This window comes from Kryptolebias marmoratus, linkage group LG2 (assembly GCF_001649575.2).
Source record: "Kryptolebias marmoratus isolate JLee-2015 linkage group LG2, ASM164957v2, whole genome shotgun sequence".
Taxonomy (NCBI): Eukaryota; Metazoa; Chordata; class Actinopteri; order Cyprinodontiformes; family Rivulidae; genus Kryptolebias; species Kryptolebias marmoratus.
Genome location: NC_051431.1, coordinates 16560932 through 16585890, shown reverse-complemented (window position 1 = coordinate 16585890; position 24959 = coordinate 16560932). Strand labels below are relative to the sequence as shown.

Here is a 24959-nt window from a genome sequence, read left to right as displayed (position 1 = left end):
AAATTAAACGAAATAAACATTTGAAATATATGAGTTTGTATGTAATGTATGAATATAATATACAAGTTTCACTTTTTAAATGGAATTACTGAAATCAATCTACTTTTTCATGATATTCTAATTTTATGACCAGCACCTGTATGTCGATGACATGTTTCTGTTTGCACACCTAACTGGCACTGATGCTGGAATTTTTGAACGCTAAATGGAGCTCAACATCTGAATGACTAAAGAGTTGTGCCGTGGAGGCAGAGATAAAACAGCAATGCGCCAGCCCCTCAGCATCCATGGTCAGATGGTGGAACAGAAACAGACGCCTGTCTGTAAAAGGTTCAACAACATCTCCACCTGCTGAGGAAACACAGAACTTTTCAGATCAGTAGGGATTGGTATGGTGTTCACTTACTGAATCTGTCCTCATCTTCTCCACCTCCTCCTGGTCCAGTCTGCTCACCATTAAATACTTTGTCTAAAATGATTTGTACTCACGAAGATAATAAGGACAATGATTGTTAAAAATGTTTATTTATACTGCAAAGAAATATTAAAAACAACTGTAGAAAAATACTGGATTATTATAAAGGTGTTAAACAATTTTAAGTTTTTTTTTCTATTCCCTATATTATGCTTCTATTTTTAACATCTAACTTGAAAAATGATATTAAAAATAAATGGAGCTGCATGGTGGAACAAGGAAGGTGTGGAGTTCATATGTTCTTCCTGGGTTTTCTCCAGGTATTCCGATTTCCTCACACAGTCCCAAAACATGAATGCTATTAAATAATTATTTAAAATTGACCTTAAGTGTGAGTGATATAATTGTTTGTCTCGTGTCTCTGTGTTGGTCCTGTAATGGACTGTCGATCTGTCCAGGGTGTAGACCTCCTCCTGCCCAGTGACTGCTGGAGACAGGCACCAGCTCCCTCCCTTTGGACTATGAAAATGAAGAAGTGACCATAAAGCAACATATCTTAGCTCCTGGATGTTCACCTGGAAGCGTCACAGTTAATATGGACATATGAAGGAGCTTATGTGCAAATAAGATCAAGAAATGCCTGCAGTCATAAATAGAGCAGTTTGAAATCAACTCTTTCATACTCACCAAAATATGCAGTTTAACAAACAACAGACTGTCCTATTTTTCTGTTTTATTCTATATGCAAAACACCCTGGGCTTCATGAACAGCTTTATATACAATTTGTGATTATTTTTGTGTCCATTTTTATTTTGAGATCTCAAAGACAAACAGGATGATGTTTGTTTGAAGAAGTTTATTATTGTTCAGTATAATATAAAATAAATATTGAAACAACTTCAGAAAAATACCAGACTGATGTCAGGAACCAAACGAATTAAAATGTTTAAAAAGCACTTTATGTCTCCTGAAGGAGTTCGTTTTTTTTTCATTCTATTAGATGTAGACTTTTAATCTTGTTTTAAAAGTTTGTGTTAATATTTAACATACATGTCAAAATATACTTAATACAAGAGAGAAAATGTATAAATGAATGATAAACATAACTTTAATTACATTGTTTACAAATTAGGCAATACAAAGAAAAAATGTTATTGTGAAAAATAAAAAAAAAACATTAAAAAATTGAACAACCAGTGATTAACAACAGCCCTTCAAATATTAGTATTTATGTATTTAAGTAAGACAGTGAATCAGTGGTTTCAGTGCTTCTTACAGTGCTCACTCTGGGCCTGCTGGGGAAAAAAAATTTAATCAAGTTACGTTTGAATATTTTTAAATGTTCAACATTAATTTCTAGTTTCCAGTCTTAAAATCTGAACTGGAAGACTCCTAACTAAAATCTGAAAATGAGACAAACTGACTTTTAAATTCCTCTCACCTTGGCAGATGTAAGGTAGTTTTTTATGGCAATTGTCGTCCTGAAGCTTGATTGTCTCATTAACCAGGACAATCTTCCCACAGTGGTTGTTCAAGATGTCATGAAATCTGCTGTCCCACTCGGAGAATTCAGCAGTGATTCCTGACACCCATTTCCACTCCAGATCCGTTCCAAGCCGATCCAGACCCCTTTTTCTAGTATTGACTCATCTTCCAGAAGATTATTCGCCTCGATTTGCAACGCCTGGTTGATGATTTCAAGCAAGGAGGATCCGTTTTGGTTGCAGTGCCGAAAAGCTTTGATCCAACATTTGGGTTCAGCATGAAACTTCAGAGATGAACCTTAAACAAAAACACATACATATATCTTCATACCTTTGTTTTTTCATGGATTTACTGATAATAAGAAGCATCTTTTTCTTGATTGTTAATGTCATTAACAACAAACTATTCAAAACACAGAAAATACAGGACAAAGTGGAATAAAGGGCTAAAACCAAATGAAATGTCACCTGGGGAATAATGTGAATATTGTCAGGTGAGTTTACAGAAATACACTCACACCCATCACCCCACCTGAACACCCACCCACCTGCTCTCAAACCCCTGAGCACATCCAGACACAGAGACACAACCTGAACACACTGGGATGTAACAAGGACAACAACAGGAGCAGAGCTGAAGAGGCAACAAACAAACAACTAACCCACCGGTGCCCTGATAACAAAAGCAATAAGGTAAATACACCCTGAATACTTCCTTCTACACTAAGTTCCTGTGATGAATTAATGTTACATCTACTTCAGACAAAGGTCATCTCATTTGTAATACAGCTTTTATTTAGGCTTCATAAAAGTATTGAATTATTCTGAAGATGCAGTCATTTTCTAACCTTTTTTCAAAATCATGTTTTAAATTTGTTTTAGAGTTTTTTTTTTCTATTTCTGCATTCATAAAAGATAAATTAAATTTCTTCCTGCCTTACAAATAAACAACTTTGTTCTTTCTTTTCCCTCTGATGCAAATTTTAAGTAAAAAAACAGAAATGACAGAAATTTGGTCAAAACAGGAAGCAGAAATATTCAAATCATTTCTGAAAAGGGGCACAAATTAAAATACATAAAGTCACACAACCAGCATCCTGAAAGCTTCTTTTGTTTCTGTTTGGGGCTGTTTTCCAGGAAATTATGCTGAATGAACCAAATGTTGATTCATCAACATGATGTGATATTTTGTAAATAACTTTTATGTTTAACAGAGTCTCGCTGCTTTTTTGAAAAATGTTTTGTATGTTTATAATAAAAGTAATATATGTTTGAGAAAGATGCTAGACAGACAGGAGACAGAACTGGAAGTGTCAGAGCTGAAGATGTTGAGGTTCTCCTGGGGAAGGACGAGGATGGACAGGATCAGGAATGAGGTCATCAGAGGTCCAGCACAGGTTGAAGGACTGGGAGATAAAGTTAGAGAGGCCAGACTGAGATGGTTTGGACATGTGCAGAGGAGGGACAGTGGGTATATTGGTAGAAGGATGTTAGAGACGCAGCTGCCAGGAAAAAGACAAAGAGGAGATATATGGATGCAGTCAGAGAGGACATGGAGGGAGGACAGAGGACGCAGAGGACAGAGTTAGAAGGAGGAGGACTCGCTGTGGTGACCCCTGAAAAAGGGAACAGCTGAAAGAAAAAGAAGAAGATACTCCAAATATATACTTTACAAAAATATAAACACAACACTTTAGTTTTTGTTCCAGGTTTTCATGAGCTGGACTCAAAGATCTAAGGCCTTTTTGTGTAAATCTGTGTTAGTGAGCACTTCTCCTTAGCTGAGATAATCCATTCACCTCACAGGTGTGGCATATCAAGATGATTAGACAGCAGGATTATTACACAGGTGGGTCTTAGGCTGGCCATTTGTTGTAGCTTTTTCAGTGATCTGGTACACTGACTAATGGGTAAATGAAGGGATTGGTGGTTTTGTGTTTGTTCTTTCAGACGGCTGCTTTGAAACATATCAGTTAAATAATGAAAGTGTTTATGGATCATTTTTGATTAAATGAAGCAGAACAGAAACTTAGGAGGAGAGTTGAAAAAAAAAAAACAAATTTCAGACAGAAGATGAGGATCTACAGATGTGTAGTTTGAAAAAAAATAAAAAGAGTAGGATTTGTTTTAGGAAAATTTATTCCCAAAGCCCCTTAAAACAACAATAATTTCAACAAATTACCATATCATACCATACTATACAATACCATACCATAGCAGCCCTATTTATAAAGGAATTTACACAAACAAAGGACCAAAGTGCTGCACAGTTGCAGTGAATAAACCATAGAAACACTCACAAAACATAATAAAACCTAAAAAACAAAGTCAAAGCAGCCCTATAATAAAAACAAATAAAACCACATAAAAACAATAAAAATGAACTAAAAAGTCAACATGTCACACATTTAAATTCAGCCTTTAATGATCTCTTAGTGTAGAAAAAGGTTTAGGTTTGGTTAAAGTTTAGTTTCAGTATGTTCACAAAGATAATCAGGACAGTATTTGTCAAAGAGATATTCTACTCCTGAATTTTTTTTCTTTTTTTTAGTGTGAATAAATACATATCTTTATACCAGAGAACAGGAAGCAGATGACATAGACTGAAGTGTTTATGAGCACTTTATGTCACATTATTTATGATCTTTTAGATCTGATGTCAGCTTTTTTTCCCTTTTAAACAACAAAAAGATAAATAAGAGAAAACAAAAAAAACCTTAAAATAATAAAGAACTATGTATGCCACAGTTACAATGTTTAAACTAAACTACACAGTAGGAAAGGAAATAAATAAAACAGTGTTATATAAAATTATTAAAAAGTCAGATCATCTAAAACACCAGTAGTGATTAACTGTGATTCTCTGACTGAACAGTAAGATGATCCATCAGTTTCTGAGCTTCATAGTGTTTTTACTCTGGACCTGCAGAGAAAAGACAGTAAAAAGACAATTATTTTACTTTCCATCGATGTTTCACTTTTAAACATCAAAATATCTCTGCTGTTGACATCTTTATGGAAAGATTTTCAGTGAAATTTAAAAATGAAACCAAACAATAAGAAAATGATTGTGTCAAGTGTTAGACAAAGTACAAACTCCTCTCACCTTGGCAGATGTAAGGGAGTCCATCATGGCAGCTGGCGTCCAGCCACTGGATTTCTTCTGACTGATTCAGGAAAATCTTTCCACAGTGGTTGTTGAAGCGGTCAACATAAAAGCTGCTGTTCATCGGAAGAACATTACCTTCAACCGTGGACCCTGATGTCCATTTCCACTCCAGATCTGTGCCAAAGATGGACCGTTCCAGGCCGACCCACACCCCTCTCTCCACACCTGACTTATTTTTGACAAGACTGGTCACCTCATCACGCACAGTTGTGTTGGTGATTTGAACCAGGGATGAATTCAGTTTGTGGCAGTGCTGTAAGGCTTCGATCCAAGTTTTATTTGGTTTGGTAAACAGCAGCAGTGTACGGTGACAGAATAAATCTGAAAAAGATGAGCTTTTAGTATGTTGGTAAACTTGTATCGAGGCTGTATCTCTTGGTACTGTTTACTTTAAACTAGTTTTTACAAAATCAAATAGAAAAATAGCAGTTCATCATTGTCTGCTGCCAAAGGCAAAGGTTCTTCATGTGTTTATCTACTGTTAGCAAAATATCTCAAACTGTGGGACAAATTTTAATAAAGTCCCAGAAAAGACTGGATGTTTATCTACAACTGACTGACATTAGGAGTCAACCCAGATCAAGATGGCTGCCACAGCTAACCTACTTTTGCCAACTCAACAGTGGCTATAACTTACAGGTATTGAGGTAAAGGGTATGTGGTAGTAGCTGAGAGTCATCCTTGACACAAACTATCTCCTGAGATGTGGTTGTGACGGATGGCTGTGACGCCATCTTGAATTAAAACTCTGTCATGAAAAGTGGCGGGTGATCTGCATTCCCTCAAGGAGTCCTAGGCCTTTAATTTATTTTAACTTTGATCTACTGAGTAAAATGTCTAATAAGACAAACTCACACTCAGCAGCAGGTCTTTAACAGACACCTACTTCATGTTCATTAAACTTATTACATCAAACTACAAACTTTATGGACGCTGAATTTATGTTTGATAGAATTCATTTTATGTGTTTTTTCTTATATTTATGGTTCTTCTTTAATTTATTGAAGAATAAGTCTCCAGTTGTTGGACCAGGGCACCAAAATCTGCCTTTTATTTTATTCAAAGAGATTTCTTTGTTAGTAAATCTTTAAAGTAAACATCATTAAACCAGCTGCTGGAACATTTTACAGTTATAAGAAAAGTACTCACCTGTATTTTTAACAAGACTGATACTGATTGTTTTATCATCCTTATCAGCAGAACAAGAAAAATCTGAATTGGAAAATGAATAGTTGAATGGATGAAGGTAAATCCTGGTTAGAGAAAAGCTTATGTCTATTTTATGCTCATTTCCTGATTGTATATCATCAACTGAGATATTTAACTTTGCTCTGTGGAAAAAAAAACATATGGATGTTAAAACAAACGTGATTCTTCCTACAGTAAAATTCATTGATATAACAAGAAAAAAAAACATAAATCTACCTTTTGAAATTATTCACTACACTCAAAACATATTTACCTCAGTTTACAGGAGCATGTTTCAGAAGATATCTCAAATGTTTTTTCAACAGATCTGTGACACTCTGTTACATGAAATCAAAAATGCACAGAAAGTGTTACTGCAAATAGTTTTTTTAAATGTTTAGTCATATTTTATTAGTTTGTCCTTTTTTAGATTTCCTTTTTCCAGATATGCAACAGAAGTTAAAGTGCCAAGATTTAATACAATTGTCTGTTAGCTTTCTGTGATACAGCAAATCTATTTTTTTTAAATCATTTGATTTTCTTCAAAGAAGGTATTAAATAAGATCTGGAGTGCTCACCATCCTGATTTGGCACGCATAAATTAAATGTGGCATCACTGACGTTTCCGATTTCTTGACAGTGTTGATCAAATTCAAAGTTAATTTCATTTGGATTGTCTCCTTTCATCACTTCCAGTGTGCATTTGTTTGTGCCAAACTTCTGAGACTGAATTTCCAATGTACAACTTTTATTAGAACTAAAGCTGCATGTCTCAGAGCAATTGTCAAACGAAATATTTGCTGGTTTAAATGGGTCTGACTTTGCTGTAAAACACAAACATCACATCAACAAATTAGTTTGCTTTTGATAATTTTTTTAGAGTTTCATTGGAATGTAACAAGATAACAAAATGTTGAGGAAAACAAGTGCATGAATATTTAAAATAATGAATGCAACAATTAAAAGATGCACAAATAAATACAATATATTCTCACTCTTATTAACCTAATATTTAACCTTTAATTTGTCTTGCACATTTTTTTTTCTAGGTTGATGACAATAATAAATGAATGATTTTTAACAAACTCCACTGGTTGATGAATTTGTAAAATGGAAACAAAAACCTGTATATTGAAGGAGAAGAGAGTTCATTCATAAAAAATCCAAAAAAGCCATAATAATTGTTGACAGAAATCCTGATCAGTCAGTTTCTTCTGCTGCAGTTTAGTTTATCAAAGATCATCCTGTCAGGATTTGTGTTTATGTTATTATTTAAAATGTTGTTGTTGTGCTTACTTTACTTCCTTGTGTCTGTGTTTCCCCAGTATTTGTTTATTTGGTTTTTAGTTCCTCAGTCCTCTTGCCCCGCCCACTCTCACCTGGCCCTAGTTGTTCTCCACCAGGTGTTTGTCATTCTCTTTATATAGTCTGTTCCCCTGTTTCTTCAGTCAGTCTAGTTTCTCTTCCATATCTTCCTGAGCTCTCTGTGTTCCTGATATGTTGCTGCTGGTGTTTTGTCAGCTTTTATTTTAATAAATATTTCAGTTTTCACCTGAGCTCTCCTGAGTTAGTCTGCGTTCTGGGTTCACCCCCTTAAACCTCGACACATACATCTTATCCAACTACAAATGCATATTTAAATTCTTCTTCTTCTACACACTGTAGGGTCATACGTTATACGAATCTGAACTATTTCTGCAAATCACCTAACTTCACTACACAAAGTTTACACTCTGCATGATTAGCTTAATGCAAATAGGCTGTTTCACCTAAATTAAATCACCGGCGTTCAGAGGGGGTCTCAGATGTCCCTGTTGTTCTCATCAGAGACAAAGAATGCTGACTGACTGAGCTCCCCCCTTTATTGCCAACCCCCAAAACAACCATAACCTGATCACTTTTTTTGATTTCTAACAAACTTTCATTCCTAGCAGCTCTCAAGAATGACACCAAGACCCCTCACCCTAAAAAGAAAGCTTTGCAGACTACCAACTCCAAAAACAGCTACCCATCAGTGTCAGTTCTGTTATTTGAAGACATTTACATTCTGAGACAGAGAGAGGACACAAAGGATCTGTTTATCATCAATCAACTATAAAACTCTGGTTTCTACGGACATCAACATAACTGGCTCCTGTATACATACAAAGAATGATATAAAAATACTTTTTCTTAGCTCTCTCTCACACAAACAAAACAAGTTATATATTTTCTGGTGTAGATTCTCAGTCATCCAGGACAAGGTAAATCCAAAAAAAGTTAAAAGCAAAAACAACTGGACTTCTATTCTGTCTCTGAAGACATTTCGCAAAAAGAATTGAATCTCTGAATTGAGAAAGCTCCTCGGATGAGAAGCAAAATGTCCTCACCTACAGAATAGAAGTCCAGTTGTTTATGTTTTTAAATTTTATTGAAGTTCTTTATATATTATTGCATAAAATAAATTCAAATTTTCAGTAAGAACACTGTAGGGACAGACATCTAGTCAAATTGGAAGCAAAAATATGCAAACCAGATTTTAAAGGGGATCATAACGTTATACCACGTCACACAACTTCTTAAAAGCTTCTCTTGTTTTTATTTGGTGCTGGGTTGTCCAGGAAATAAATTTAGATTTGACTAATGTTCATTCATCGCAAGTCTGTTTCTTAACTGTCATCTTTACTTCTGACTTGTTTTTTAAATTTTATTCTAAAGCTTTTATGCTAAAATTAAAACCTACATAAAAACAATGTTAAATTTATTAACGTAATTTAGAGGTCTGTTACAGCAATAAAATATTAAATATTATCAAGCTAGTTAACTCAACACATAAAATCAAATAATAAATAATCCTAAATATAATTAGTCACAATTATTTAGTTGAATCAGTGAGAGTAAATGAGTGAAATGTAGAAATGTTTAAAATGTTTCACAATGATATTTGTTAGGAGTGAGGACAGAATATAATCTGGGCTTTTTCACATCCTGTCCAATATACAATATTATTTCAACCTGGAGAGACTCACGACAAAGAGAAGCTGCAATTAAATGGTTTTATTTGACATGAATGACATAAGATATTTGGCGCTCGGACCTCGGCGGAAGACACGAGTGTCGACAATAGCAATGCGCTTCGAGGAGAAGCTCAGGTTGAGCATTAGAGGCGTCTTCCCCCCAAAAGAGGGTGCAGAGGCAGAGGCTGAGATCTGAGAGACTGAAGTTCGGCCGGCGAACGGATGGGGCCATGATGGAAATCCTTTTAAACGAAGGCTTGCTCGCTGATTGGATACGCTGGAGGCGCGGTCGGATGCTGATGGGCTGAGATGGAGGCACTCGACGCAGCGATTAGATGCAGGTGAGGCTGAAGCAGGTCTTCCAGTCTGAATTTACGCCTAGGCTTCATTATGAAGACAAATGTTCATAAAGGCTGCTGAGGACCAAAATAAAGCTTTTTATTTTTATTATTTTTGTCTCAAGGTCAATTCCTACCTCCACTAAATCATACCATTGCAACTCAGGCCAGTTTCTATATGTGTACCTCGAATTCTATTGAAACTCTCAGAAAGTAAATATTAGATGTACACTTATAACTGATTAACTTAGGAGTCAACCCAATTGAAGATGGCCACCACAAATTTTAATATCTCATTAGATTGTGCATAAAGTTATTTTCAAAGTTTAACCAAAATCTCTACAGCTCTATAATTTCTCAACATAAGATGATCTTAGTTAAAAACTCTGGCATGAAAGTCAGCAGATCATACACATTCCTTCAGAGTTTTCATATTTTATTTTTCTGTTTTTCCCCTTTTTCCAGGAAATAAAAATGATTTGACTGGCAGCAGGCAGACAGTCATATTTATTGTTTCTGTTTACGGAAAGACCTCTTTCACCAAAGTCAGCCACTGTATGTGAAGCACAATAGCACAACTGTAGGAATGTGAGAAAAAACTAGGATGATTTACATAGAGGACTGGGATAAAAACAAACAGGAGCAGGGAGGAGGAAGAAGTACAGCAAACTGTATGTTTTGGGGAACAGGAAATATTTTTAGAGATTTTTTTAAACTCCTAGAGTCTCGTGACCATAGACTTTTTCTCTCATTTCATTTAAATGATTCAAGCTCATCAGTGCTCTTTTAATGACTCTCCTTTGTAGTCTGACAAATAACATTACCGGTGGTCAAAAAACAAGAAACAAGACAAAACAAAGTTAAAAAAACTGCAATGAAGTGCAATAGAAGTAGGAGTTTGCATTAACCAAATAGCATATTTAGCTCTTTTTTTTCTGTGAGGCTGCAGATGTGAACAGCACTGTTATCAACCTTATGGCTACAACAATGAACATTTCTTTAAAAAAAACAAAAAGCTGCACCAATCACACAGGCCTGCCTGGACCTGCTATCATTTCCACAGAGTGAACAGCAGGAAGGAAGCAAAGAGATGTAGCAGATTTAAACTGCGCTCACAGTCTCGTTCATCTTTCCCTTCCTGCCTCACCGCAGCAAACCCTTCTAATTCTTCTCATTTTGTGTTCATCTTTTGCTTTTCATTTTCTATGGCCAAAACAAACCACTGTTACGGTCACAAGTAGCTTTAATGAAGGTTGAAGTGATGCATCAGAGGTAAAGCTTTATGTTCAGCTGTGCTGGGTGAGTCTGAGCACTAAATTAGTCACCATTTTTCTCTTAGTGTGGTGTTAAAGTGTCCCTGAAGCTAACACAGTAAAGACAAAAACCCTTTATCACAAAAACTTATAATCATTTTCTTCAATGCAAAAAAACTAAATGGATGCAGTGTCTTAAGTTTTTCTTTATCTGACCATTAAAGTAATACAGTATGAGTTTCTTATCTGGCAACAAGAAAAAGAGCAATTCTTTTATTTGGGTTCCTTACTGCTAAAGATTTCTTCTGAGAAAAAAAAAGCCTAAATAATTAAATAATTCTGCATCGTCACAACAGATGGTCTAGTTTCTGCGGTTACAGCACTCACCGGGGTCTGAAAAATGACCCAAAAGAAGCAGATATTTCTCTGTATGTGTGTGTTGAAGATATCTTGACACTGCGGTATCGTCAGATCTGATTGTTTCATGCAGGCGGAGTCAGGGTCACGGCAGCAGCGTGCACCGTAAATGCCGCTATGCTGATTTGTCTCTTGACTTCCTTCCAGGACGTCTCTGGGTCAGCTGAGTTCTCAATGTCAAACAGTGCATCGTAAATCCCAGGGAAAGACTCGCCTGCATATTTGTTATGTCTGCTGGGAGCAAAAATCACATGCCTGCGACAGAGGAGAGACGGGAGAAGAGGCAGTGTTGTGTTACAGAAAGTACAGGAGTTAGTTAGAACAACATTATTTGGTTTTTAAAAACATGCTCAAAATAGAAAAATGTACTGTTGTCTCCAACAAACCTCCAACAAAAGAATTAGAAAAAAATCTATACTTTTTATGTTATGTGCGAAGTCCTGCATTAAAAATACAATGAAAGCAGAGGTATTGTTAGAAAAATGTGCTTTAAAATGGGAAAGTAAAAATATTCAGCACAAAAAATAACATTCCCCTAAAACATAAATTTAAAAGAATTATTAAACATTTCTGTATATAAATATATGATCTGACTGCTGGACTTAAGGTTTAGATGATTTAGTTGTTTTACATCATTTGCTGATTTTTTAAAAATGAATTTATATTTTGCTAGTCAGCTTTAGACAAAAAAATAGTGAAGTTATCAGTTTTTAACTGAGTGAATAGTTTTTTTGCAGAATTTGAGTAATTTAGGTATATCAAACCATTACATTTCATATACCTTTTTATTTAATACATGTGGATAATTTCTCAAGACAAAGTGAGAGAAATAAACAATTAATTTCAGACTAACTTTTCAAACTTTTAAACTAGTTTTAGATAACTGTAGTGAAAAAATACATTTTTCCTTCTAAAGTGTAGTAGAATGTAAGACAAAAGAGTTTTGAGAAGAAAAGATGGAAAATTTGTGCATTAGTTTTGTAACTAAAGAGTGAAACTGTCCAACCACTGCAATAAGGTTGTTATTGAAAATAATCCAAACTTTTGTTCAGCCAGCTTCAGAACTAGAATTTTAATGAAACTCTCAGAAAGTAATCACTGGATACACATCTACAACTGATTAACCTTTTGGAGTCAACCTGATTTAAGAAGACTGTCACAGCTGAGTGGTCGGAGCAAACATAAAAATAGCTCCAAGTCAGTCAAGTTTACAGACACTGAGCTAAATATTTTTGTATGGTTGAAGCTCAGAGTCATTACCATCTCATACTTTGATTTGAAATATTGCAAATCTGCAGGTGTAAGCTCCAATACATCAAGAGGTAAAAATTCAAATCGCCTGGCTGTTGAAATTTGTATCCACTGTTTAAAGCAGTGGTGCCTAATCCTGGTCCTGGAGGGCCACTATCCTGCATGTTTTTGATGTTTCTCTGCTTTGAAACACCTGATATGAATAAGTGAGTGATTAACAGGCCTCTGCAGAACTTGAAGACCCGCTGAAGATCAGTGAAATAACTAAAATATGCAGGATAGTGGCCCTCCAGGACCAGGATTGGGCACCACTGGTTTAAAATAAATGGGATTGTGTGTGTGTGTTCACCAACCTGTAAAAGGGTCTACCAGGTAAGCCAAGAGGGTCGATGAAAGCTCTCTCGAGGTACATGAGCTGATCATTCATGATTCGTACCTGTAAAGGACTAATACACAAAAACGTGTACGTGTCAACGTGAAATATTTCATGGATTTCTGAGCCACCAGAGATGTGTAGCTTGCCAAACGCTCTCTTACTCTTCTCTGTTGAGAGTTTGTAGACGTTCATGGAAACCTTTGGCTGCAATGGTGAAGTTCTGCACAGCAGAAAACAAGGAATCTAGGGACAAAAAATAGCTTGTGCTAAACAATACACACACCAGCACCACTTGTACAAAATCACATTATTCATGTGCTTCACCAGCAAAGCTTCCAAAAGCAGCAATCACTGACATTCAGCATCGGCTCACCAAATGACACTTTGTACAACTCCATTTGATCAGGGTTCCTCTGAGCCACCCCTGCAATGATCTGTGCGTAGCTCCTCAGCGAGTGGGCGTACTCATTAGCATCGAGGGGAAGCAGCTCGGAGTCCGCCAACAGGTAGATGAGTCCTCCTCTGACCTGAGCCACCGCTCGAAGCCTCCTGAAGGATGGGTCATAAAACTTCTCCACAATCTCGAAGGTTTCATAGACGGTGTGGTAGACTGGGTAGCTGCTGTATCGCTCCGTTTTCTGACAGGACACAGATCACAGTCGAGTGCGATGACCTGACTTTTAAACTTGTACTCCAATTCCATGGTTTGCTTAAGATGCAAGTTTAAATTCAGCATTTCACACAGTGCAAACTGGCCCAAGAGTTTACTCACAAAAATGACATACGAGAGTTGTACCAATGTCAGAGAAACAACTTATAAGAGGAAAAGAAAGACTTTGGACAACAAAACCAGATCAGTATATTCTCAGGAACAGGCTGACATTTTGATTGTCAATTATACCATAAAACAATATACCACAACATTATTACAAACCTGCAACACTAATGCTGACATATTTAGAAATTTGACATTCCTCACCTTGTTCTTGGTGTATCTGGCTCTGCCTGCTGCAATTCCCAGTCTGATAAAATAGGCCTCGAAATCACTGCCTGACCCAAGTTTACTGATCCTGTATCAAAACCAGAACAGATTAATTTAATTAATTTATAAATACATTTTTTGATTGTTAACAATGAGCCAAGAAAGACCAGCATAATGTTAAATGCTATGCTTGTGCTGAAACCACTAACAAAGACAAGATGCACAAAAATGATGTTAGTTCACAAAATCATTCATAACTTTTGGAGTTTTCCATAGTCTGTTACTTTTAAAACATCTTAAAATATGCTGAATGCATTCCTCCCTTCATCAGTCAACAGCCTGTGTTGTTGTTATTATGGCCTTTAGTAGAATAACAGCACACATACAAATACATTTACTGCTACCAAATGTGTGTGAAGGATCAGAGTACTTAAATTACATGTTTTAGGCTTTTATTTCTCATTCATTCGACTAGTTTTGTTGTCTTATTGGAGGATTGTGTTTATTGACACAACAAAATGTTCATCTTACACTGAGCTACTGCAACATTTTTTAAAAGCTATACTGCTGTGGAGTTATCACTTCTTAGCTGTAGTTACTTTAAGGCACATTCCAAAAGCATAGCATTTTGCCCTCCACCAACTCAGTTGCTTGTCACTGTGTTTTTGTTATTTTATTACCGTGAGTGGAATTACCTGGGTGCATCACGATCATTGGTCCATTTGTCCCTCTTGTGCCAACTCTCATACAGAGAAACTCCCTCCTCTCCTTCCTCCGGACTGACTATCTACACAGAAATGTAAGGATTGAGCAAAATGTATGCAGGATATTAAAATGTGGAGAAAGATGTTTACTTAATTTATTAGTTTCAGATTAGCTAAGTGGATAAGCTCACCTGCTTGGTGAGGTCATACACTAAGGTGTGCAGAGATGGAGTGCAGTCAACCCTCAGTGTGTACATACCTGCAATTTAAAAAGACACGTATTTGCTCACATTTGCCGAATAAAAACCAGCCCTAACTTAAAGATTTACCTCTTTTACATTGGTTACTTATTGAGAGGATGCTCTTGCTCACCCTCTATGGCAGAGTCTGCATTGATGTAAGCCACAGCTCTCTCCTGCAGCAGCCTGGCATTATCCTGTTGGAAAGAATGAAGTTTAGTCAATGTGGGTGTCCATCAGTAAGCATGTATCTGTATGACTGCATTTATGTGGCACCTCTGCCCATTCTGTAGATCCCAGCAGGCCAAACTCCTCTGCATCCCAGGAGGCAAATATTATAGTCCTCCTCGGCCTCCAGCCTACACACACACACACACACACACACAGACATGGTGAGGACATAAATGTTGAGTCATTTACTCACTTGCAAACTCTCACCTTTTCCAAGCAGCCTGCCAGCACTTCTCACAGTTTCGTGGACCACTGCAGCTCCAGACATGGGATCGATTCCTCCGAACACCCAGGCATCACGGTGTCCTCCCAGAATCACATATCTGTCTACACAAACCCACCAACAGCACAGAACAGGAGAAAAATGACATATCAAGAAGATCAGAATCTGTCTTTTTTAGTCCTAAAAAAAGCAACACATTTATTCTAATAACACTCATATCTATACGTATCTGTTGCATGTTTAGGTTAGAAGTGAGTACCTGGCTCTAGAGCTCCTCTGATCTTTCCGATGACATTGTAGACCCTGGTGACCTGGTTATTAGTGTGAATGTTCATACGCACTTTGCTGCAACAAACAGAAACAAAATAAGTAATAAGCATGGAGGAAAGAAATGGATACAAAGAAAAATGCTGCAGTGCACAGCAGCACACCATCAGAGTTAGATTGCACAGAAAATGACTGCTGTAAGGAGAATTAGTGCTCATTTGATGCCTTTGCAGAAGACCGACAGAGGGGAGACGTGCAGGTAAAAGAGGAGCAGCGCTCTCAAACTGCAGCACCTAACCTGAATTCAGCTCGGTACATAAAATGCAGTGTGAGTAAATAAGTTAATTCTAGTGTTCCCGTGGGTGTTTGTTTGTCAAGTCACATGCTGTTTCCATGCAGGGTTACGTGCGAGCGTGAATGTGTGTCACAAACACAAGAGCCCTTATTGTTCGTTAGTTGGCTCTTTGCCACTTCAGCTCATACTTTCGGAGCAAGAGCAACAAAAAAAAAAGCGGCGCATAGATGGAGTGAGAACAAGAGTGAGGTGGTAGAAAGACAATAATAAAATGAGAGGAAATGGGTCAATTTTGAAGCCAGAAGGAGGATGTGAGAATCCCATAATGGCAGCATGAAGAGGACACAAGTGGCCACTTCAACACTGCAGAGGAGAGGACTTCAGAGGAGCTCTTACTGGCTCTTAAGGTCCTCTATAAAGCCTGGGCCGATCCTGTAGGAGACATTCAGAGCTCCTTTCCAGTTGTTGGGTGGAATCGGTCCTCCCATGTTCCTGTTGAACAGGAAATCATTCAAACACACAATTAATAATACAAACAGTGTACACATCATTTCAAGAACATGAGCAAATTTGTGCTATTTTATCCAAAGTTGACAAGAAATAGCATGTAGCTAAATATAAAAAAAATTTTTGATCAGAAAGAGGACTGCTGGGGATAGGCACCAGCGCCCCGCGACCTGGAATGGAGAAACGGGTAAAGAAAATTGATGGATGGATGATCAGAAGGAGAAGCAGTTTTACTTCAGCAGGTGAACTGCATCATGAAAGCCGATCGGATGCACAGGGATGCTTGGAAGTCCCACTCCTTCCTCCAGGCTGAGTCTGTAGGTGTATTCTGAAAAGAATAAGACATTTCTATGGCTTATTGTGCTGTTGGTGCACTCCTACTAGGCCAGGGGTGGGCAACCCTGCTCCTGGAGAGCCACTATCCTGCATGTTTTACTTGTTTCTCTGCTCCAACACACCTGATTTGAACCAATGGGTGATTAACAGGCTTCTGCGGAACATGAAGAGGTGATTTAACCACTGAATCAGGTGTGTTGGAGCAGGGAAAGAAGTAAAACATGCAGGATAGTGGCACTCCAGGACCACGGTTGCCTACCCCTGTACTAGGCTACATAAAACAAAATACCACACCTTTAGCAGGGTAGCCAGGTGTGAGGGGGTCTCCTGCTCCGTTCAGGTTCAGAACATTTCCTCTCTGAGCTCCTCTTCCAGGCAGGTTCCAGCCATCAGGGTACGGCTGGACACGGACACATTTAATCACAGACGTTATCTTAAATCTACTATATTTTTTGGTCCCTACAATGTGGTTAATTTTTGATGAAAAAAAAAAAATAGGCTAGATTCTAAATTTCTGTCTGTATTTTCTTGTTGACTCAGAGATTTTAAAGTCTCACCTGGACTCCTGCAGCCCAGTAATCAGCTGGATCTGAGAACATAATGATCCCTTTTGCTCCGGCTAATATGGCGTTCTTCACCTGTGGGACAGACAGAGTGTAAATCCGAGCTGTGGGTCATGCTCATGTGATGGTGAGCAAAATTATATTTATCTCTGTCTGCTGGCAGTGTAAAACTGTCAGAGAACAGTGATGATTGAACTCATTAAGTACGAGAGATACTAGAAGATCCACAGTGGGGCATAAGATTCAGATCTTTCCTTACTTTATTACCCCTAAATATTTTCCCATATCTGACAATGACAATCCTCCCCGTCACATTGATGCCCATCTCCCTCTCTAACTGGAAGAAGTCCTCTGTGCGACCGTAGTTCACATAAACCAAATCCCCCTGCAAACAGACGTTAAAAAAAACACCTTAAGTAGAGTAATTGGTTTGCTTTGCGATGATGGTGCGTGTTTGCTGGTTCTGCGCGTACCTCAGGTTGTCCTTTGGCAGAGAAAGCACTGTACGGAGGCACAATGTTAGAAACATCTTCGTACCCCGGTGGAATCGGCTCAGCCAAAGATGTGTTGAAAACCTGACAGATCAAAGACAGCACAGGGCCACCAGAAATTAAATTTAAATGAATAAGACATTATTTGTCTTGTTGGTGAAAGCTCTAAAATTGGTCAGCACTCCTAAGAAACTTGTACTTGACTTTGCTTTTAATTGTTTACCTAACTGTGCAGCTATACTTCTCCTCTATGAGTGGGATCAAATGAATTTTATTTTAAGCTTCTCTGTGTTACTGGCAGCTATTTCCTTAATAATGACAGATGTTACCATGAGCACATCAAACTCTAACAAGCAGGTTATAATATCAAGCATGACCACTTTGATGAAGATGCTTTCATGCCAAATTAACATGTTTTAAGATTTTTATTTGCCACATTCCCCTGTGCTTTTCCTCATTTAAGTCATTATCAGGTTTTAAAGTTATGAATATCCCCTTATGAATCAATGTGCGTTATTTCGGCACACAATGAGCAGATTAATCAGCTAATATTAGCAGCAGCTCTCATGGTTTAGAGTTTGTAGTCATGGCTCATTCTCTGTACTGGTTCGCTTTTCCTCCATGACTTTGTGTGTGTGTTTTCCTCCCCCTGCTGTCAGCTTTCTGTATCACTCGTGTTCAGGCAGTCTGTCCTCATTTGTTGCATTTATGAAACTTTTTCCCTTTCGTTTATCAGCTCATCAGAGTCGAACGGCACGGCTGGCTGCTTTTGTATCTTGTTTTAGTTTGTAATAATGTTTAGCTCTCATTTGCAGGATTTCTGTGCTTGTGTGACTTGGTTTGTCTGTTAGTCTGACTATAGATTTTTTCAAAATTTTGACATACATCAACAACTTTTTTTGGGGGGGCGGGGCTTTTGCTTCTTTAAAAACAAGGCATCACCTAAGGCTGACACCAGTAAAGGCTGATTACTTGTTAATAAACGCGTATTATATGAATGCTTCATGAAAACAAATTCAGATTATTATAACATACTTACATAATCTGCAACAATCCATATCAGATGATCCTGGTTTACTATTAATAAAAGAGACTTGAAACATTCTCTGTGCATCCAAACTCAATGATTGCATGAATGTGTGCACTGTTTAGCAGGTTTTTTTTTTTAAATGTGTGACTAAACTACATGCTAGAAATCCTGATTATGTTAACATCCCTGAATATCTCCCAGCATGCAGCACTAATAAACCCCCTTGTCTTGGTGCCTCTGTGGTGCATCACTATCTCCTGTCATAAGACGCAAGCAGAGGTTTATCTAAGAATAATGAGACTATAAAAGGACTTTGGACCTGAGCAGAACCCAGCAGCAGGGAGACAGCCCTGGAGAGGTGTGTGAGATCCTGTGAACTCCACCCGCAGCCTGTTAACTCTGTTAGCACCACAAACATGCAGACGTTCAGACTGAATTAAACGTTTTTGTTCAAGCGTGTGGGAAAACCTGCATCCTGTGAAAGTCGAGAGACAGAGAGTAACTGTGGAGAACAAAGGGTTTCCTTCGCAGAGTAAATCAGGTTAGGGTCACTAAATGTTTACAAGTTACGCTCGAGATACATTCATAAATTACTTGAAAGGAACGCATACCGCCCCACCGCCTTTCACATCAGAGATTTTGACTAAAACCATCTTATGTTGAGAGATAATGGAGCTGTAGTTCGAACCTTGAAAAAAAAAAAAAAGAAGTTATTTGCAATTTCATGCAATATCATGAGATCTTATGCACTGAGTATGTGTTGGGAACGACTCTCAGCTACGACCCCAGCAAATCTCAGCTAAATAGCTGTAAAATTGATTGACCTATAGCCAATTTTTGTGCTTTCTGAGGTCAGTTGGCCGCGGCAGCCATCTTGAACTGGGTTGGCTCCAAACGTTGATAAGTTGTAGGTGTACATCCAGTCGTTCATTCTTGAAAGTTCAATTAAAATTCATCCAGTGGTTCGTGAACTATTTTGCTAACAGACGGTTAACGTGAAAACGGTTGTTTTAAACACAAAACCTCAAGAAGACAAGACTTTGTCCTTGAAGGTTCCCGACACATATTTACCTCACTGCCGTGGTGGTCGACTACTGAGATGTAGTTTGGTTGGGATTTGTTGGGGTAGGACAGCAGGATGTCGTAGGGCACCATCTCCACCGAGTCCAAGCCAAACTCCAGCCACTCCTTCTGGATCTGCTCGGCGTACTTTAGATTCTGCTCTGTTCCAGCCAGATGGGGGAGCTGGGTCAATTTCCTGCGAAGAAGACAAGTTACTGACACTCATGTGATTTGCGTGGCCCCAGAGCCGTCAGGGAATGAAATAACACCATTCAGTTAGCTGGTGCTGATGTCTAATTTTAGGACGTATTACAGCTTCCCCCCCTCTCTCCACCTCCGTCTGTACAACACAGAAGTGGACAATGAGATGTTTGTTTTCTTATGGTATGGATGAATGCACTTTAGCCTGCTGGATGTGAAGACGGTCAGGTCTCCTAAAGCGAACGTTACTGCATAGCTTGAATAGTTTCAGGATAAAGGAACAAATGGACACTTCGGGTTCAGTGGGTTGGTTTTTACCTGAGATGCTCTCTGATCCGGTCTGTCTGCATTTCATCCAGAAACTCCTTCAGATATTTGTTCACATCTTTGTGCTTTTCAGAGTTTGCGTGTGAGGGCTTTGCAAACCAACCTGCAACACAGACAAAAACACACAGTAATCATGTTTGCAACAACATCAGACTATTTTCGAGCTGTGTTTTTCACATTAGCGGCAGGGGTAATCATACACATTGTGAGCGTAAAATGACCACTTTGTTAAAGATAGACGTGGCGAAGGAGTGTGAACCTGCTGCGAGCACAAACAAGTGAAATGTGTCAAAGTGGTGACAAACCGCAGGTCGCCCTGATCCTGAACAAGACCCCACAGGTCATTCTGAAGAAATCTAAAACTGATAACGCGTTTTCTTATCCAAAACTTGAAAATTCTGACACGATTTCTGGGGCTTCCCGCAGCATGACCTGAAAACACTTGTTGTTTTCAGGGACCAAATTTGACCTCGAATCGAACCCCCGGGTCATGCAGTGGGTGTTGAGCCGTGTTCCCTGCTCCTTACCGATGATGAAGCCCAAAAAGAACAAAGCTGTCACGACCAAAATCCACCAGATCCAGCGGATCAGCCTGCTCTCCCTGCTCATTGTCCCAGCAGCTGCCAGTTGGCCGTCACGCTCGCAGGCGTGCTCGGCAGACACACAGATAAGGAGCAATTTGCTTTACTAGTGCGCCGTGGGAGAACAGGAGAGTGAGATGGGACGGGGTGAGACAGAGAGACAGAAGGGAGGGAGGGAGGGAGGGAGGGAGGTGACGGTGTTTGGCTGAAAGAGGCCGTGAGGGTAATGTCGGAGGAGGGAGCAGGTCATTAGAGCTTCGCTTTGTCAGAACACTCACTGTTGTGTTGTGCACCTTGGCCAATGATGTGCTGACTCAGGAGTTGTCATTATGTGAGCAGAGAGAGAGGGGGGGGGGCTTACCTTAAAGAAAACAAGCAGAAATTTAGGTTCAGCGCAGAAGGAGGTTGAGAGTTTTTAAAGAGCAAAACGTGTTTCACATGTTCTCCTTCAGCTCATGTGTTTATTCTGAATAAAGTAAAAGAGAAAAAAAAAATGGCCACATGTTTACAGCTTCAAAACTTCTGGAATGAGCAGAAGTTCCTTTGACCTATCGTTCCTTGAAGGAATGCATATCGCCCCTCGCCTGTCATGCCTGAGTTTTAAACAGATTATTTTAAGATGAAAAGATGATGAAATGTAGCTGTTTTGACCAAACCTTGGAAATAATCTCATGTGACGTCAGAGTACGGGTTGTGAACGACTCTCAGCTACTACCACATTAAAGTTTAGCTTGATTTCTGAGAAAAAAAAAACTGGACTGACCCACAAAAGTGAATTAGCTGCAGATGCATTTTCCGAAACTTTCATCAAGATCCATGGTTCGTGAGATGTTTTGCTGACAAACAAACTGGGCTGGCTACAGCGATTAATGTTGAAGTTGGAAGCAGGAGAAAAGGAAAAGGACAAAAGGGGCCCTTGTTTAGTTAGCCATTAGCCTAGCATGGAGGAAGACTTTTACCTCTTTCTACATACTCTGCTTTATAACTGATACCTATTCACTACTGATAACTATAAAACAGAACATCGCTTCAAAAACAAAAATAAACCAGACTATCCCTTTAACTTTCCACTTGATTTACTCTTTCCTCTGCTTCTGTCGAGGCACAACATCTCGCCCCTGCCCTCCTGCAGGGTTGTAGTCAAAGACAGACATGATTTTCCCACATCACATGCGGGGCCCCCCCGCTGTGCCCCGGCCCCTCCCGGCTCTCTGAACAGCTGTGTGGTGTTGGTGCGGATGGCGGCTCTCTCGTGAGATGGGCTGGGCCGCAAACCAGCAGGGCATGTGTGTGTGTGTGTGGGAGGAGGGGGGCTCTCTGCTCTCAGGAATGCGGGGAGTAAATACAGGTCACAGCAACATGCTTTCTTCTTTTCCTTATGGTGTGTATGCACAAGCATTTAAACATGACATATGACTATGTCCCAAACCTGGCAACATTAAACTTTATCAGAATTTTTTTTTTAATTAGTATGATTGTACTGTACAAACAAGGTTGGGTTATTTCCTTAAACAGCTCTCTCTTAAATACTACACCTGCTTTAAGGTATGTTGAGATGATGTGATTATGTTTTCGCTCGTGTGTGTATGTGTCCGCATGTCTGCCTGTTAGCAAAATAGCTCATGAGCCAGATAACAAATTTTAATGAAACTTGCAGAATTTAATCATTGTATGGACATTAACAACTGATTAACGCTTGGAGTCAACCCCATTCAAGATGGCTGCCACAGACAACTGACCCTAAGAAACATAAAAATGGCTATAAGTCTATAATTTTACAAATATTGACTTAAACTTTGGTCTGGTAGTAGCTGAGATGGCTCTGCAACACATATTCTGACCGCTAACAAATTGCATAAAATCTTAACTTAGATCTCTGGCATTAACTATTGGAGTTCACCCTGTTTGTCTGTTAGCAAAATATCTCATGACTCACCAGATGGATTTTAATAAAACTTTCAGGAAATGATCAGTGGATGTGCATCTACTGCTGATTACCTGTGGGAGCCAACTCAATTCAAGATATCCGCCACAGCCAACTGACCTTTATAAACACTAAAATAGCTATAATTCAGTCAAATCTGCAGATACTGAGCTAAAACTTGACAAGGTCGTAGCTGAGACTTGTTCACACACATATTCCAAGTGTTGTTGGGGTATAAGACAGAGTCTCTGCGTTCAGCTGTGACCCAACCATGATTGCTGAGGTCAAGAACAGCCAAGTTCTTCCACAGCAGGCTGGAAAACCCATCATGGATCTGGTTTTTGCGCACAAACTGAAACAAGAGAGTTGTTCCCAACTGGTTTGTCCGGGTCTGGAAACACATCTGAAACCATAAACATTATGCACCTCCTCCAGCTGGGGGAGGTGGAAGGAGAAGAGCACCTAAACGTTCCTGTGTCTCCGCAGTTTGTGCGGTCATTTATCTTCTGTTTCTAAACAGTTATTAATGAAGCCCAATTGTTGTTGTTTTTTATTTTATTACCATTTCAGCAATCAGAAAAATGATCAGTCACAGCCTGTCTGTGTTTTGTGACACTTTCAGTCAGGAGATCCAGTAATTCACTCAGTTTAAAGATCTGTTAAATACTTTACAAACCAAAATCAGGAATCAGGAACAGAAACCATAATCATTTTTTAACACTATTTGCATTATGTTAAATTTCCATTTCTTACTCGACTATCCAGACGTAAATATATTAGTTTATTCTTGGCTTATCTTAAGATTCTGGGCTGGTTTTGATTAACAAAGCAAAATATAACCAACAAATTAGATAAAAAGTGTCAAGCAGCACATTATTTTGCTATATAGCATTCTCAGCAGTGAGTTCCTCCTAGTTTATTAAGATCTTGATGTAAATATTTATGAAAATCTCTGTGATTAAAATTAATTACTTTTAACTATTACAGCATATTTGTACATTATTGTATCAGCACTTTTAAGCATCTAATTTTAGAGTATTTTATTCCTATTGCCATTGCACTACTACTGCCACTACTCTGCCCCTTTCAAAAGTACTTATTGCAATATCATCAAGACGATACACATGCACAATATTTTTTTCTCATATCAATGATTAATGTGTCCTTTAATTAAATATTTGCAGGCAAACTTTGTGACCTGATGCCAGCTTCCATCTAGGTGTTTTAACCTACTGAAACAGCAGAAGTGACTGAAAATCAGTTAATATTGGCAACATTCTTAGAACAGCTGCTTTGGATCGAGAAAACTGACAGTTTTGATGTGTTGGTACATATTTACGCTGAGATTTCTTGGGTAAAATTTGCAGATAACAAAATAGGTTAGGTTGAAACGACAAACTTACCAGTCTGGCTGAAGTTGTGCAAAAGCCGTATGTATTTGAAAGCTGAGCTCTGTCTTTACGGACCGCCTCGATATTTCTTCTGGACAGCTGTCTTACTTGATGTTTCTGTTTTCTTTCATGTTCAGCAGCAGATCCACTCTTATATTTCCACCGAAAAGTCTTCTCTGGGATTCTATGCTTGGCAGATTTCACCATATTTGTTTACCTACACAGACTGTGGTAAGCCTAATGTAGGTCAATCATGAGAGTCAAGCTTCTACGTGGTTTCTCGCAAACTCAGAAAAGTAATTTGTTTACACTGACTGCATACCCACATTATAGAATTGCATATTTGTATATCTGGAAATCTACGGCACTGATTTATATAGTTCAGGATTGTCAGGAACCGTGGAGACAGAGGCGAACCCAGAACGCAGACTCATAGTTATAAATAAAAAAACTAATTTATTAAACTAAGAACCCAAACGAAAACAAAAAGCTGACGAGGCAGCAAAAACGAAAGGAAAAACAGAACATGAACACGGAGCGAAAGAATCGGGACAAGACTGCAAAAAAAAAAACAACTAACAACCTACGACAAGCAACAGACGACTAACACAGACAATGAACCAGCGACTAGTGGGAGAAATGACCGGGTATTTGAGTACTGAGGATAACGAGGTGAGTGGGAACAGGTGGAGTGATTACAGAGTCGGGACAGGTGTA

At 38.6% G+C, this 24959-nt stretch overlaps 2 protein-coding genes and 1 long non-coding RNA gene across 8 annotated transcripts; 1 reads left to right on the top strand and 2 right to left on the bottom strand.

Annotated features, from left to right (window-relative positions):
* Window positions 1-2461: 2461 nt before the first annotated feature.
* LOC119617680 lies at window positions 2462-6616 on the top strand. Its single transcript, XR_005234042.1, has 2 exons — window positions 2462-2593; window positions 5093-6616. It is a non-coding gene; the product is annotated as an uncharacterized LOC119617680 (long non-coding RNA).
* Window positions 4017-8364, bottom strand: LOC112451086 (lithostathine-like). 2 transcript variants are annotated; one of them, XM_037979508.1, is made up of 5 exons: window positions 6836-8363; window positions 6532-6595; window positions 6219-6400; window positions 5007-5390; window positions 4017-4823 (listed from the first exon to the last, which is right to left on the bottom strand). In XM_037979508.1, exons 1-5 carry the CDS (start codon window positions 6942-6944, stop codon window positions 4813-4815), a joined length of 750 nt encoding a protein of 249 aa, XP_037835436.1. In that variant the 5' UTR covers window positions 6945-8363; the 3' UTR covers window positions 4017-4812. The 2 variants fall into 2 exon arrangements, with proteins under 2 accessions (XP_037835436.1, XP_037835435.1); XM_037979507.1 differs by having other exon boundaries at window positions 4017-5390; window positions 6836-8364.
* Window positions 8365-10241: 1877 nt separating this feature from the next.
* On the bottom strand, window positions 10242-24868 carry naalad2 (N-acetylated alpha-linked acidic dipeptidase 2). 5 transcript variants are annotated; one of them, XM_025009310.2, is made up of 21 exons: window positions 24255-24868; window positions 21206-21288; window positions 20338-20449; window positions 19828-20014; window positions 17709-17810; window positions 17495-17620; window positions 17230-17310; window positions 16967-17072; window positions 16571-16664; window positions 16226-16321; window positions 15527-15612; window positions 15252-15371; window positions 15090-15172; window positions 14947-15010; window positions 14766-14833; window positions 14566-14657; window positions 13868-13958; window positions 13262-13526; window positions 13050-13131; window positions 12866-12958; window positions 10242-11516 (listed from the first exon to the last, which is right to left on the bottom strand). In XM_025009310.2, the coding sequence occupies exons 3-21, from the start codon at window positions 20367-20369 to the stop codon at window positions 11327-11329; spliced, it is 2058 nt and encodes a 685-aa protein (XP_024865078.1). In that variant the 5' UTR covers window positions 20370-20449; window positions 21206-21288; window positions 24255-24868; the 3' UTR covers window positions 10242-11326. The 5 variants fall into 5 exon arrangements, with proteins under 5 accessions (XP_024865078.1, XP_017286528.1, XP_017286527.1 ...); XM_017431039.3 differs by lacking the exon at window positions 21206-21288; XM_017431038.3 differs by lacking the exons at window positions 21206-21288; window positions 24255-24868 and adding an exon at window positions 20874-21072.
* Window positions 24869-24959: the final 91 nt, after the last annotated feature.